The sequence below is a fragment of the Hemicordylus capensis genome, chromosome 4 (assembly GCF_027244095.1).
Source record: "Hemicordylus capensis ecotype Gifberg chromosome 4, rHemCap1.1.pri, whole genome shotgun sequence".
NCBI classification, from domain to species: domain Eukaryota; kingdom Metazoa; phylum Chordata; class Lepidosauria; order Squamata; family Cordylidae; genus Hemicordylus; species Hemicordylus capensis.
Window position 1 is genome coordinate 154,387,373 of NC_069660.1, and position 14,399 is coordinate 154,401,771.

Genomic DNA, 14,399 nt, shown 5'->3' on the forward strand with positions numbered 1-14,399 from the left:
ATTAACATAGTAGCAAATGTAGCATTTGCTACGGGCCCTGCGTTTTCTAGGGCCCCGCACGCCTGGCTTGAACGTCTGCCCCTTCTTTTGCTCTCTATTTGGTACTCTCTGCTGACTCTCCTCATTGCCTGCTGCTGCCCATTCTCTTGCCTCCCTCGAGAGCATTTAAGCAAGGTCTTCCTGGCACCATGGTATTGATTGGGTTATCTATTATGTTAAGCAGCACGGGAGGGAGTAGTAAGAACAACAATAGGAACAGATAGCTTGCAAAGGGGTCTCAAGGATAACTTAATCGCCAGGGAGTTGGTCCATATTTGTTCAAACTGTAAAAGTTTTTAAAAACATACACAGAGAGAATAAAAGAAATAAAAACAGTTTAGATTAAAAAACAACCAACTATTAATGCCGGGCGGAAGAAAGGAAGCTAAAGAAGATGCTAGTTGAATGTTGCCAGTGTTTTCCGACTGACTGGGAGAGGGTAAAAATAAACAATGAGAAAGCCGGAAGTAACTCAGAGGAGTCTCAAAGTTTAGTGGATCAATTGAGGGGAGCTTGGAGGGAGATTATATTATGGTCTTGTTGGGTAAGGTCACTTATATCCTCCTTTAGTATCTAGTGCTTTTGGGAGGGAATTTGGAACTGAAATAACTACTGCTGCGTTGCCAACTTCATTAGCTTTACATTGGGATGCCCGTTGAAATTGTCCAAAGATAAACGGAGGCTGCAAACCTAAACACACTTACTAGGGAGTAAGGCTCATTGAGGTCAGTGGGACTTACTTCTAAGTAAACATGCTTAGGGTTGCACTGAATGATTTGTGCATTTCCTCCTTTTAATATTAAGCATGTTAGTGTAATTTAGATGGAAAGAGGCTGTGCCTCCTGCCAAAAGATTGTCTTTTGGATACTTCTGTTTTCATGGAAGTTGCTAATGCACCTCATCATAATCACATTCATTTGCAATACATCAACTATTTTAAATATACATCTGCTTTCCTGTCAGGCTTGCACAAGAGGTTAAACATATATTCTTAATATTGTCAAATGGCCCTTTTAATGTGATGGCTGCTGGGATCCAATATGTTCTGCACACATTGGAATCAAACATCCACTGTTGTGTGCCAAAATTGCTAATAGGTTCAGATTTCTCAAAGTACAGAATTCCTGAGAACCTTTTAATTTAAACATTCAGAGTTTTGTTCCCCACCCCCTTTCTCTTTGTGAAAATAACTCCGAAGGAAAACCCATGGTCAGGAGTCACGAAAGTGTGTGTGTGTGTGTGTGTGTGTGTGTGTGTGTGTGTGTGTGTGTGTGTTTTGCAAAATTTGTTGACTGGCTGGCTCAGCTGAGTGGAGGCATGGGGTGGTTGGTGGGGGGGCACTAAGCAAATGAAAAAAATTGAATTACTTTACTATGCAAGTAAATAATTTATGTTTCAATATTTATGTGTATTTTTAAAATTTGGAGCCCCTTCATAACATATGCTACAGGCCCCACACTAGCTTAATCCGGCCCTGCCCTAAGGAACAGCCGGAGTCTGCCTTCTTTGATGACACCCAGCCCACTGGGGCTGAGACCCAGACTGCACGAGTCTAAGAGAAAGGGGGAAAGAGATGAAATGTACTTTGGCCTCTTCTTGGACCAGGATGCCATCATGCACTGGAGAATGAGACTCTGCAAGGATGGACTACCAGCCTTCCTAAAGCCAGGGAAGCCTCTCTCTGCAACCAGCTTCTGAGGGCTCCTTTGCTCTTACCTGCCCACAAGTTGGATTACATAGGAACATAGGAAGCTGCCATATACCGAGTCAGACCATTGGTCTATCTAGCTCAGTATTGCCTACACAGACTGGCAGTGGCTTCTCCAAGGTTGCAGGCAGGAATCTCTCTCAGCCCTATCTTGGAGAAGCCAGGGAGGGAACTTGCAGCCTTCTGCTCTTCCCAGAGCAGCTCCATCCCATGAGGGGAATAATATCTTACAATGCTCACACTTCTAGTCTCCCATTCATATGCAACCCTGATTAGTTAAGAGGACAAGTCATGCTTGCTACCACAAGACCAGCTCTCCTCTCCAACAGGGAAAGGGTTGGCCAAGGCCTTTTTCTGACTGAGGTGAACAATCCAGATTGCCCTCTTCCCATTTATTCACACGGACCACAGGTCATTGGAAAGTTCCCCTCACAGGCCCCAGGGACAGTGGAGTTGTGCTACAATGGTGGTTCCTCACTCACCAGGCACTGAGTGTTTGAAGTCTTTGGGGCATCTTTCTTTTTTCACATGCCGGATAAACCTTTTCTTTAGTGTGTGGACTCTCCCTTTAGTATGGTCATTAACGGCTTTTTGCATGACACAAATGGTGCTTTCTCCTGCACGCCGCACCTCTTCATCATTATGCTCGGCCATCCCTTCAAGCCCTGAGGGAGCAAGAGAGAATAGATCAGCTGGCCAAAGATGCACAGATGACTACCCTTCCACCCACCCCAACACCAGTGGGATGTATTTCTTTAGACTTCAAAGGGCAAAAAAACTGTGCCAAGACTTGGGCAACTTGATAGTAGGAGAGGGAATATGGGGGAGGGGGACAGCCACCAGGAACGCTTCTCTCTGCTCCCTTTGTGTCTGAACCTGACCGAGGCACAGAGGATACCAATAGGGCAGCTGGGAGGAAGCTTTTTCTAGCAGATGTCACATGAAAGCCACTTACAAGTTACTGGTTCTTGGGTAACCTGGAACGGAATCTGTATTCCCATTGTTCTCAAAGAGTCACAGAACGACTCCAGGGATTAGGATGGGGAAGATAGCTTGGTGATCTATCGGCTGTAGCCAACATGTGGGCATCAGAGACATAGCACCAGTGGCTTCCAGGGCCATTTCAGAGGCATGTTTTCTCTGAGAAAACAAAAGCTTGTCTGCCCTTCTCATTTTTCCAAGCCAGAACTTGCTCCAAACAGAAAGAGAAATGTACATGTGTTTTGGGGGCAGTGGAGTTGCCATCAACATCCATCCATCCACCCGTCCATCCATCCATCCATCCCTCTTCTCAGTGTTGCATCTGTCTTCAGGCACACTTGCTAGCAGAAGCCACTTGCTTCCCTCTCTTCCAAAGACAAATCTCCCACTTACATGTACAGTAAGAGCCCATATCCTCCAACGTGATGAAGGTTGCATCCTTGTGAGCAAGGTGTCCTATAGAGACAACGGAGCAAACAGAAGTCACCACCGGGGAATCCAGTCTATCAGATTAGACTATCTATCTATCTAACTAGTGCAGGAGGGGGGGAGCAGGATGGAGTGGCTGGGGTGTGCCATGGCATCTCTAGAGACCTGAGCAGAAGGAACTCCTCCAAGACTGAATGAAGGCCTTATGGGCATTATGTTGACCACCTTCATGGCCTGGCTACCGATAATTAACTGAACAATGCTTACTGGGCAATCCAGGTCAACCAGGAATGGAGGTGGTCAATACTCCATATGAGGTTACAGGCCAGTGTTCTGCTTGTGAAGTATGTACCAAGAAGTGGGGAAAGCAAAGGCGGTTTCAAATTTTGCCCAGAGAAAGAATTGTGACTATTTGCAGTGGGCAGGTGAAAGACTTGGGAGTGGCTCTTACCTCTGGAGAATTCAGCTGGTGCTGTGTTTAAGAGCAGTTTTGCCTATCAAGGTTTGCCTTGCTTCCCCACTGCTTAGGGTCCAAATGTATTACTTGAAACACATAGTTTGGCCTTTGAATACTTGCATTTAAGGAGTGGGGCCAATCTGGATTGGGCCCTCACTGGGAGCCAAGCAAGGATTAAGCCTTCCCTCCCTCTGTGTCATGGTACTGATCTGGATGCGTGCAAGGGCCTAATGACATATTTAAAGTAACATGCAGTTAAATTGATATGATACACATACTCCAAATCTCCTGTACTTGCTTTCCTTTGTGCCTATTTAGAGACATCCTGCCGCTGAGGAGAGTACAGAACAGAACAACAAAGCATTGTTTCTACAGAGCCCAGTGACCCCTCCTTCCTGGCTCTGAGTTGTAGCATCTTCGGCAAGGGTGACTTCCATTCAAATCCTGAACTGCCTCACTTCTGGATCATGCTAGACCACAGATAGGGGTTGGCAGGGCAGGCTGAGGTCCATCACTAAAGAGGAAGGATACTGCCTCACTTACCGACAAAGAGTGCTGCCACCCTTGAGACTGCTGGCAGATTGTTGGAGGAAGGAAGCATGCAGCTGAAGGCAGCACCACGCACCAGATCCTTCTTGTACTTTTTTGTCTAACAGAAACAAAAAAAGAGAGGCAGTTCTGTGCATGCAAGACAACACTCTGTTGGAGATAAGAGTTCCAGTGCATCGACCTTTTGCACAGACTATCCCGATGACCACTAGGGGCATTGGGAGTAGAAATAGTGAGTAAGGGTCTCCCTAGCTGTTCCTATCTGTCTCCACTCTATGATCGCTGATATGACTCCTCAAGCATTTCCTGTAGTGAGTCTCAGAATCCCTTCCTCTTGGAGAGCAGATGGAAACATCTCTCTCTCTGTCTCTCCCTAACTATTCATTATGTAGTCTATAGATAGGATTAGGTTTTTCCTATCCAAAGTGTACTTCACCAATAATGAAATCTACTTAATATCTAGATTGTGCAAGAATCTCCATGTTTATCCAGTTTCAGCTTCTATAGATAGCTGCAACAACTAAACTCTGTGTTCTGCTCTGTAACTGGAGTGGGTAGCTTCTTTAGTGCTCTGCTAATTAATCACAAAACCCATCATGGGTAAATTCACCCTCCAACAAGGTTATGGGCCCAGCAGCCTAAAACATCTACAGCAGAGTTTATTCCCCCCCCACTTTTGGAAGTGCAACTGATTTAGTCAGAAAGAAAGCATGGATCCAGGAACAGCTCTCCCCAAGCTGGATGAAAGCAATTACGAAACTTGACGATTTCTCAGCTCACATGGCCAACCTTTTAGAGATGAACAGATTTCTAAAACAATGTGGATCTGAATTAAATGATCAAATGTTTATCGGACTGATTTTACAATCTTTGCCTCAAAGTTTTGAGCCTGTGACCATGGCTCTGGAAGCATCAGGCACTAAGCTTAAATTGCAAAGCGTTATAGCAAGTCTGGGGAATTTTAGCTTTAAAAGGGAACAAGAAAGTTCTAAAAGAGAGGGGAGAAATAAATAAATTCTGCTGTAGATGTTTTAGGCTGCTGGGCCCATAACCCTGTTGGAGGGCGAATTTACCAGTGATGTTAATTAGCAGAGCACTAAAGAAGCTACCCCCACTCTGTAACTGGAATGCAGAGTTTAGTTGTTGCAGCTATTTATAGAAGACATATGGAGATTCTTGTAGAATCTAGATACAAAGTAGATTTATTGGTGAAGTACACTTTGGATAGGAAAGACCTAATCCTATATATAGGCTCTACAAGGTCTAACAGAAACAAAACAAAACAAAAAAGCAGTTCTGTGCAGGCAAGACAACACTCTGCCACTGAGAGCCAGTCACTGTGGTGAGATGTCTCTGGCTGGAAAGACCAGACTTCAAACTACTGCATGAAGCTTGGTGGTGAGGTTGTGACCACTCTCCTTCAGCCCTTCCTCAGGGGTTGTTCTGGGGAGAACCCAGTGTAAGCTGCCCTGATTTCCAGCGAAGACAGGTAGAATTAACAACGATCAAGTCATGAGAAAGAATCAGCAAGTGGTATTTCAGGATCGCCGCAAAGGCAACTCAACTCACCACATATTTGGCCGCCTGATGGAGCACACGATGGAGGCTATAGGTTTTGGGGTCTACCCGCCACCTCACCTCTGGGACCAGCTGTTTCAGAGTGGCCTTTGTTGCCTGCAATACAAGCAGAGTTGAACTTCAAGACCTAAAGACAGACAGCACTGATAGCTTTTCATCAGATGCTCCCTCCAGTGGCAGCTTCTCCAGGATGAAGCTGACCTTGACCAGCCCTTCCTATTGATTTCTCCTTCTCCTACCTATGTTTACTTGGGAGTAAGTGCCACTGAGAACAGGAACTTTCCCAGATGGCCAGTTTTACTGCAGCAGGAAGTGACTGAAATTAAGCCATTTTGAGCAATGCACCAAAGTACTACTTTTTGTAGGACACATATAATGTGTCATAACTGCAAATCAGGAGGAAAACTGAATAAGGCTTAACAACAAGGGACTGCTGTAAATGGATCCTTCGTATGAACTCTTCCCTGACCCCGCCTAAATGTTGCAAAGCTGCATTAAATCGCCATTTGGAAAAGCTCCAGGAGTTATTCCCAGTTTGCAACTCGGCCATCAGTGGTGGTTTTCCAATCTAAATAGTGGTCCCAGAATGCAGGTCTGGGAGGTTTTCCAATCTAAATGCAGTGGTGGTTTTCCAATCTAAATAGTGGTCCTTAAATGCAGTGGTGGTTTTCCAATCTAAATAGTGGTCCTTAAATGCAGTGGTGGTTTTCCAATCTAAATAGTGCTCCCAGAATGCAGTGGTGGTTTTCCAATCTAAATAGTGCTCCCAGAATGCAGGTGTGCTGTTTAAAGTATTTGTACACTTGCGCCAAAGTGCAAGAATGCCAGTGCTTCACTGTGAGCATGTGCAAGTGGATCAGCACCACCGACATTAGACTGCATTGGATGTTGGCCAGTATGCAAAAGATGACTTGCAACTCTAACCTTTCTCTTCTGGAATGTTTTTGAAGGGAACAACCTTTGGTCTATTATTCAGACTGCTGGCAACTTGAAGAGCCAGAGAAGGAACAGCCCACGGGTGGTTCAGGCTTTCCATCTGCCCTCAGTTTAGCTCTTTACCCCAGGAGGACCATGGCCCCCCTTCTAGCCTCAACACCACTGTTCAGTCCAGTGTGGAAGCCAAGTCAAAAGCAAATGGCAATGAGCAGCTGAGGGGCACACAAGGCGGCCTGGGAACTCTGATCACACTGAGGTAAAAAGTCAAGGCAATTTTGACACCAGGGTGCTTTCCAGACTAGACCCTACAACGGGGTCAGGACATATCTCGGAAGTGTGCTTTCAGACTTCCTGCACTGTGACACCGCAGTCCCTACAGGGACAGCAGGGTGCCATTCACATTTCCAATGCCTTGTTGCGAATTTAATTGCTGAAATATAGAGCAAGGACGTCGAACATCTAGCATGAAAAAGTTGCTGGTTTGGGGGGGGGGGGTTATTAGTTGCTGCGAGACTGCTCCCCCTGCTGTTTATGTCCTGAATGCGACTTGCCCAAACAGAGGCATTGTGCTGCTGTTCCAGCAGCTAGCCTGGAAAGCACCCTGGTGCCCACAGAGCCCTGTGGTTTTCTTTTGGTAGAATACAGGAGGGGTTGACCATTGCCTCCTTTTGCACAGTCTGAGATGATCCTTTCAGTATCTTCCTATATCACTGCTCCCCGATATAGTACCAGTGGGGATTCAAACCTGCAGCCTTCTGCTTGTTAGTCAAGCATTTTCCCGCTGCGCTACTTAAGGTGGTTTCACACTGAGGAGTCTTCCCCTTGAAAAAGACCTTTGCCTATCTCTCAGTTGACCAATTTGCCTCTCTCTCAGGGGGGGTGCACAGAGCAATATCGCTTGACTTCCAGCCCTTGCTCAGCCCTCTTAGTGACAGAAGAGAAGGGGAAGGATGCAGCAAACAGCAGAAGAGCTCAGGCAGAGAAGTGGTCTCTCCCATTGGACAGCCACGTAAGAACTCTAAGAGGCGGGTCTCACGATCCGTACCACCCGCTTTGGCCATACAGCGCGCAGGGCATACAGGAGAGAACCCTGGAGCCGGGAGGCGACTTTTCGCCTCCCCTCTGGGGGTCTACTCATGAATAGCTTCACCACGGAGCCATGCCGCGGCTACTCACGATTTTGAAAACACGGGTTTGTGGAGCGCTCGCTCCGCAAACCTGGTTTAAGGGGAAGAGAACTTAGGCGGGTTAACCCCTAGTTCCCCTAGATCGATTTCGGCTGGTCGCCAGAATAGCCTCTAATTGTTCTTATTTGCCAGTGACCGCCCATGTTTTCTGAGTTATGTTCCTTGTAAATCACTGCTCCTGCTCTTGTCCCCTTTTTTGCCTCTGGGATGCCTTATTTGTTATTTCTCATGTGTATTGCCAGTTCTGTTGTTCTTCAGGATTTCGTTCCCTCCCTAGGAACTTAGGAAGCTGCCATATATTGAGCCAGATCATTGGTTCATCTAGCTCAGTCTTGTCTACACAGACTGGCAGCAGCTTCTCCAAGGTTGCAGGCAAGAATCTCTCTCAGCCCTATCTTGGAGATGCCAGGGAGGGAACTTGGAACCTTCTGCATGTAAGCATGCAGATACTCTTCGCAGAGCGGCCCCATCCATGAAGAGGAATCTTTTACAGTACTCACATGTAGTCTCCCATTCATACGCAACCAGGGCAAATGCTGCTTAGCAAAGGGCACTCTGTGGTGCACAGCATCTAGCAGGTGGAATATGCTCTTCAGGGCTTAGGCAGTAATCCTTGTGATGAGAACTGGGTGTTGCCAATGGACCCCTATTTTCATTTGCAAAATGGTGGAAGGTATGTGCATTCAGTAGTGGCAGGTCCCAAGTAAGATTAGAAGGACAGCTAAGTATGAGGAAGAAAACCACACTGAATTCCCTGGCTGTAAGCTGAGGAGTTCCTCATATAAGGGCAAATTGTGGCCCAGTAAGCATATGGTTTACATTCCTTAACCGGGCTGCACGTGTCTCTCAACTTCAGAGCTTCTCTCCTTGGTTTTTAATTTGTTTTTAACCATTTTTATCGGCTGGCATGCTTTTTTATTATGTGTTTATGTTTGCTAGCAACTGCATTTAAAGATACCGTGGCCTTGGGTTTACTGAACTGCCTAGGAAGATAAGACGCTGAAGGCTGACGCTGAAGGTTGAAAGCTGCACGCGATGGGAGCAAAGCACAGAAAGAAAATCTCCAAAGATAAAAAAGGTGGGAAAATGCCCCGTCCCGCATTAAACAACTTCTTGACTAAAACCGGAGGAGGAAAGAACACTCCCACAGAAAGGAAGGAACCACTTTTCACTCAGCTTCCTCAATCTGTTCCACTAAATGATAATCAGAAGGGAAACGTGGAGGATGCTTTCGTGCTGCTGAATTCCTCAGTGAACCCAGAAGTAAGCACTTGTAATAATCCTATGGAATGCTCTTTTGATTGTAACTCTCCCTTGACTTTTTGCAGCAGCAGTGAGGAGAGTGCAGTGAGTGAACCTTCTCTTATTCTTTGGATAATTCTGTCACGCAAAGGCAAGCCCCTTGTCAGAGACCTTCATTGGATTCTGTTGAGGGAGTCTCTTCTAGCATGGCTTTCTTGGTGCAAGAGTCTTTAAAGCTCCTATTCCACTGCTTATCGTTAATAACTGAACAGCTAGATACGTTGATTATTGAGCTGAGGAGGGACTCTAAGCCCTCCTCAATGGCTGATACTGCAATATTTAAGGAAGCCCCTGCCGTCGTTGATGTCAGTGTGCAGACTGATACTTATTTTAATATTTTACCAGCCTCAAGGAACTTGAGAGCTCATTATAATCCTAGTGGGTCAGCTTCACAGTCAATTCCGGCTGACGCTGCATTCAGCCAGGAAAAGTTCTGTTTTCAATTAGTCTACCAACCTTAGCAGAATTCTAAAGCACAAATTGTTAGTTCTCTTGCATCTTTGTTAGCCTTTCCTCACAATGCCATTTACCTCAATTCCTTTTTTATTTCACAGTCCTTACTACGTATGAAGAACCATCTGGCTAAATGGGATATTTATCCCAGATGAGTTTTCATGGAGCTTAGGAAGCTAAATGCAATTCACACAGGGGCCTCTCTGAAGAACTCAAGGGTGTCTAGGGTGAACATAGAGAAGCCTTCCACGAGCTATCTATCTAGAAGGCATTTCACTAGGGGGCATCAGGTCATATATAAAACAGATCAGGTGAGCTATCTATCTTCTGCTCCCTCGGTCTGCACTCCAAGTTCTGGCCTCGCGGCCTTTTCTGCAAGGGTTTGTTCCCCTCCCCACCTAAGTTAGCTTTGATCCCCCTGGGAGAATTTGAGGATTTCTTTCCCTTGATTTTGTCGGAAGTTGGAGCGCCCTTGGAGTCGCCCGTACCCGACCACCACTATGGTCAGTTAATCCCCCCTGAGAAGTTTCTTGATGTCCCCTTAGTTATGGCAATGGATGAGCTATCTAAAATGAAGGAAGTACAAAATCCTCCCATTTATACCCATTCCTTGGAATCATCTGATGAGGAGAGGGATTTACTCCGGGAACCTGGATCCCTCCTTAAGGATGGACTGTGGTCTAATATTTCCAAATTGTCCCATCTTGAAACCATTCTGACAGAAAACCGCAAACATCTGAAGAGCGTTTTGCAGGCGAATCCTGGGAGATCGGTTAATACTCCCAACCCCTCTTGCGAGGGGCTCCCTCCCGATCTAGCTCTTAGAGAAGGGCCCTTGCGCTCTGAGCCTTTTGGACTTGTACCACACTGGACACAAACTAAAATCACCAACTTTTTTCCTCCTGCAGATAGACAGTATTGCCTGTCGATCTAGACATCGTCCTATGCTCAGATATGACTGTTTGGGCTGCAGCCATCTTGGAGTGGATTGCCAAATGCGTCTTATAACTCAGCTTATTCCTCTGATGCCATGTCCAGAGTCTTCCCACCGGGATATGCTTCTGTGCGATATGTTCAGCCATCCTGGTGATTTAGTCACACATGAGCCTTCTCTTCCTACAGGCTCGAAACATAGTGTTTCTGGTTGTAATTGTGTAAATTGGAGTTTTATTAGTTGGATTATAGCGGAGTGGGCTGGGAAAAGATGTAACCTAGCATTTTTATCTTTTTTACAAAAGTAGGATGTGTTACTGCTGCAGGAAACATGGTCTAAGGAAGATTTAAATATCAACGGCTATGTGATTTATAAATTGTTGCCCACTCTGACTCCAATAGGGGAAGACTCAAAGGGGGCTTGACTTGCTGTGTTTTGCTTTCCTTAGAAGAGGACTCTCTATGGTTGCTTGACTTTTTTCCTTTTGCAATGGCTGTTCTCATTAAAACCCCATGTGAGGACATATTGTTAATTAATGTTTGCATCCCTCCCCCCCCCCAGTTCCTCTTATGGCCCTATGGCTGCCATTTATCAACTGGACTCTTATATCCTGGAAACTAGTTTGAAGATCCCGTGCGCTGAGATTCTGCTCTCGGGTGATTTCAATGCAAGATGTGGCCCGGATAATAATGCAGTAATCGCCTCCCATTTGTGGAGTGGGGGTGATAACTCAGATGGTTCCTTTACTCATATTTGCTTATCTAAAGATAGAGTCCTTAATAAGGCAGGGGCTAAATTGTTACATCTTGCTAGATCTTTTGATCTGATTCCTTTAAATGGTACTGTCCCCCCTGTCATCCCAGGTTAATTTACATATTTATCCTCTTGTGGCAGCAGTGTGGTGGACTATATTTTGGTTTCTCCCCTGCTGTTTAATTGGGTCGTACTGTTTGAAGTGGGCGATCAAGCTTTTAGAGATCACCTGCCCCTTCTTTTTTGCCTTGATATACCACAAGCTAGAAAAGATTGTTTTATTTCTAGCTCAGTTGAATCCTTCCCTACTAAAATGGGATGGAAGGTAAAATGGTCACCTGATGTGGAAAGGGCATTGAATACCCTGTATTCTTCTGCAGTTGGCATTGAGTTATATAACTGTGTTGTGCAGGCCCCGTCGGGAGCGCTAGCAATCTCCTGTTATGAGAAGCTTGAGGCTGAGGTTTCGCAAAAGATCCTGACTACAGGTCAACTGCACTCTTTTAAGAGAGGTAGGATGAATGACTCTAATGAGTGGTTTGACTCCCAGTGCAGGGATCTGTTTCCCAGGCTGAGGGGCATATATAGGGAATACAGAGCTGGTTCCAACCAAGTGCTCCCTCCAGAATATTTCACAACTAAGAAAGCTTATAAAATATGTGTGAGGTCTGCCAAGTCCCAGGCACAGAAAAACATCTGGAGGAGATTAATTTTGGCCACTCATAATAAGGATAGTGGTGCCTTCTGGCACATTATTTCAGGTTCTACATATCCTAGAGTGCTTTCTGTGGTTCCCGCACCCGCTTGGGTAGCCCACTTTCATGCTCCCTTTAATGGAGCTTTGGCCTCTTTGGGTAATGATCCCTCCACCCCTGAGAAGTTGCCCTTGTGGCCACCTCTTACACTGGATGATACAGTTAATCTAGTTAGAGGTCTAAAGAAAAGGAAAGCGCCTGGTTCTGATCTCATTTTCCCTGTAGACAGTATTAGGTAACCTTGATTGGTGGGCTCATGTCCTAGCCAGTTTGTTTACCTCAATTAATAACAGGTGTTATTCCCTCTTCCTGGAGTGAGGCCATTGTGGTCCCTATTTATAAACATGGCTCCCCCTCCATCCCTTCCAACTATAGACAAACTTTACGCCCGATAGGCAAACTTTACGCCCGTTATCTTTTGGATAAGTTGGAGGGCTGGACGCTGGAGTACCATATTCTAGGCCCCGAGCAGGCGGGATTCAGGGCTGGCCACTCGACGCTAGATCACAGTATGGTATTATACCATCTGGCATGCAAGTATACAGGGTAAACTCTTTGTCACATTCATGGATTTGTGAGCTGCTTTTGATTCCATACCAAGAGAGGTACTATGGGATAAACTTCTTTTGTTGTTTGTAGTGAAATATCTATTGATAAAAGGCTCTTATTCCTAATCAGACGACTTTATGCCAATTCCACAATCAAAGTTAGATATGATCCTTCAGGGGCCCTAACTGAGCATATTCCTACCACCCGAGGAGTCAGGCAAGCTTGTCTGCTGGCACCTGCATTGTTTAATTTATTTATTAATGACCTGGTCCAGGTTTTGGGAAGGGCGGATGCCCATTCTCCTAAACTGGCAGATGTAAGAGCACTGGCGTTGTTATATGCTGATGACATGGCGTTTTTATCTCAGTCTCGGCTTGGCTTAATGAGACTCTTGGAGGCGTTTGCCAAGTATTGTAATATAAACAAACTTTCCATTAACTTTGATAAATCAAAGGTTTTGGTATCTCGAATTCTAGGAAAGTTTATAAATGGAGGATCAACCAGACCAGTATAGAACAAGTCACCAAGTTCAAATACCTTCGGATCTATTTCCAATCCAACTTGAACTGGAAATTGCAGCAGTTACACTTTCTCTCCCTGGCACGTAACACACTATATGCCTTTTTGTGCTTTTTTAATGGAAAAGGCGGCCAATTTATACCTATGGCTTTGCGAGTGTTTCGAGCCAAGATTGTGGCTCAAATGCTCTTCAGAGTTGCTATCTGGATCCAAGGGGTACATCCAGATATCGAATTGATCCAGTCTAGATTCCTTAGAGCCATTTTCAGAGTTCCCAAATGTGTATCTTCCGCTGCTTTATGTTTGGAGACCGGCTCTTATCCGATCTCCTGTTTAGCTTGGGAGGCCTCATTCACACGCTGGCTCAAACTCTGTTTGGGACCCTGAGGGACCTTCATATGTTCAACATATGTGGACAGACACCTTCCCTAATCCATGGTTGTCTGTTGTCACCAACAAATTGTTGGGCATGGGGCTTTCCCCCTCTCACATTTTCTCCTTGGGTTTTGTAAAGGCGAAGGCTATTGCCATTCAGCACCTAAAGGATATTGAGTACCAACACCTACTTGACCTTGGAAACAAATATGGTTCCCCTTTGTACCTTGGCATTTCCCCTCCAGCTGGAAAACAGGCTGCTAGTTATCTAACCATTCTTCATTTTGTTAAATTTAGGCCAGCCTTTGCTAGGGCTAGGCTGAATGTATTACCTTCAGCCTTGCTTCAAAAGAGGTCCTCTACAGAACCCCCTGTTTCCGGGTTGTGTCTATGTGGGGAGGGTAGTTTGGAAACAGTCACTCATATTCCTTTATACTGTTCCCTTTATCGTGATTCTAGGAATGAATTACTGCATCTATTACTAGAGCAATTCCTTGGTAGGTCTGATCCTTTTTATCTTAATTGTTGTTTAGCTGATACCAATGATGAAGTCACCAAAGTGTTAGCCAAATTTATTTATGGGGCGATGAGACAGACATCCCGCCACAGACTTTTATAAGTTTGCTCTTATGGTAGTTTTAGTCTTACCTGTATGTATTGTTATATTTATTCTGCTTATTGTAATTCTGAATGGCTGTGTTATTGTCACTTTTGTTTTTGTTTGGCCTATGGCTGCAATAAAAGAACTACTACTACTACTACATTCCTTAATCATAGCCTGTCTTGGTAGGTACAGAACAAAAGGTATGTATTGTAAAGAGCAATTGACTGCTGGAGTGGGCTGCTTTGAGAGGGCACCCAGCACCACTAAACAAACTTGGAAGTGGTGGTGGGG

The 14,399-nt window shown here is 45.3% G+C and overlaps 1 protein-coding gene and 1 long non-coding RNA gene across 2 annotated transcripts in view; one reads left to right on the forward strand and one right to left on the reverse strand.

Annotated features, from left to right (window-relative positions):
* Positions 1 to 2,170: 2,170 nt before the first annotated feature.
* The window catches only part of LOC128353041 (uncharacterized), a 35,838-nt gene continuing 23,609 nt past the window's right edge, over positions 2,171 to 14,399 (reverse strand). The window contains exons 16-19 of the mRNA XM_053313710.1: positions 5,733 to 5,837; positions 4,158 to 4,263; positions 3,122 to 3,184; positions 2,171 to 2,412 (exon numbers count right to left, since the gene is read on the reverse strand). Of these exons, the coding sequence (XP_053169685.1) occupies positions 2,222 to 2,412; positions 3,122 to 3,184; positions 4,158 to 4,263; positions 5,733 to 5,837 (465 nt within the window). The 3' untranslated portion in view covers positions 2,171 to 2,221. The remainder of the gene's footprint in view (positions 2,413 to 3,121; positions 3,185 to 4,157; positions 4,264 to 5,732; positions 5,838 to 14,399) is intronic.
* On the forward strand, positions 4,792 to 14,265 carry LOC128353047 (uncharacterized). The gene is made up of 3 exons (XR_008320798.1): positions 4,792 to 6,933; positions 8,804 to 9,127; positions 10,528 to 14,265. It is a non-coding gene; the product is annotated as an uncharacterized LOC128353047 (long non-coding RNA).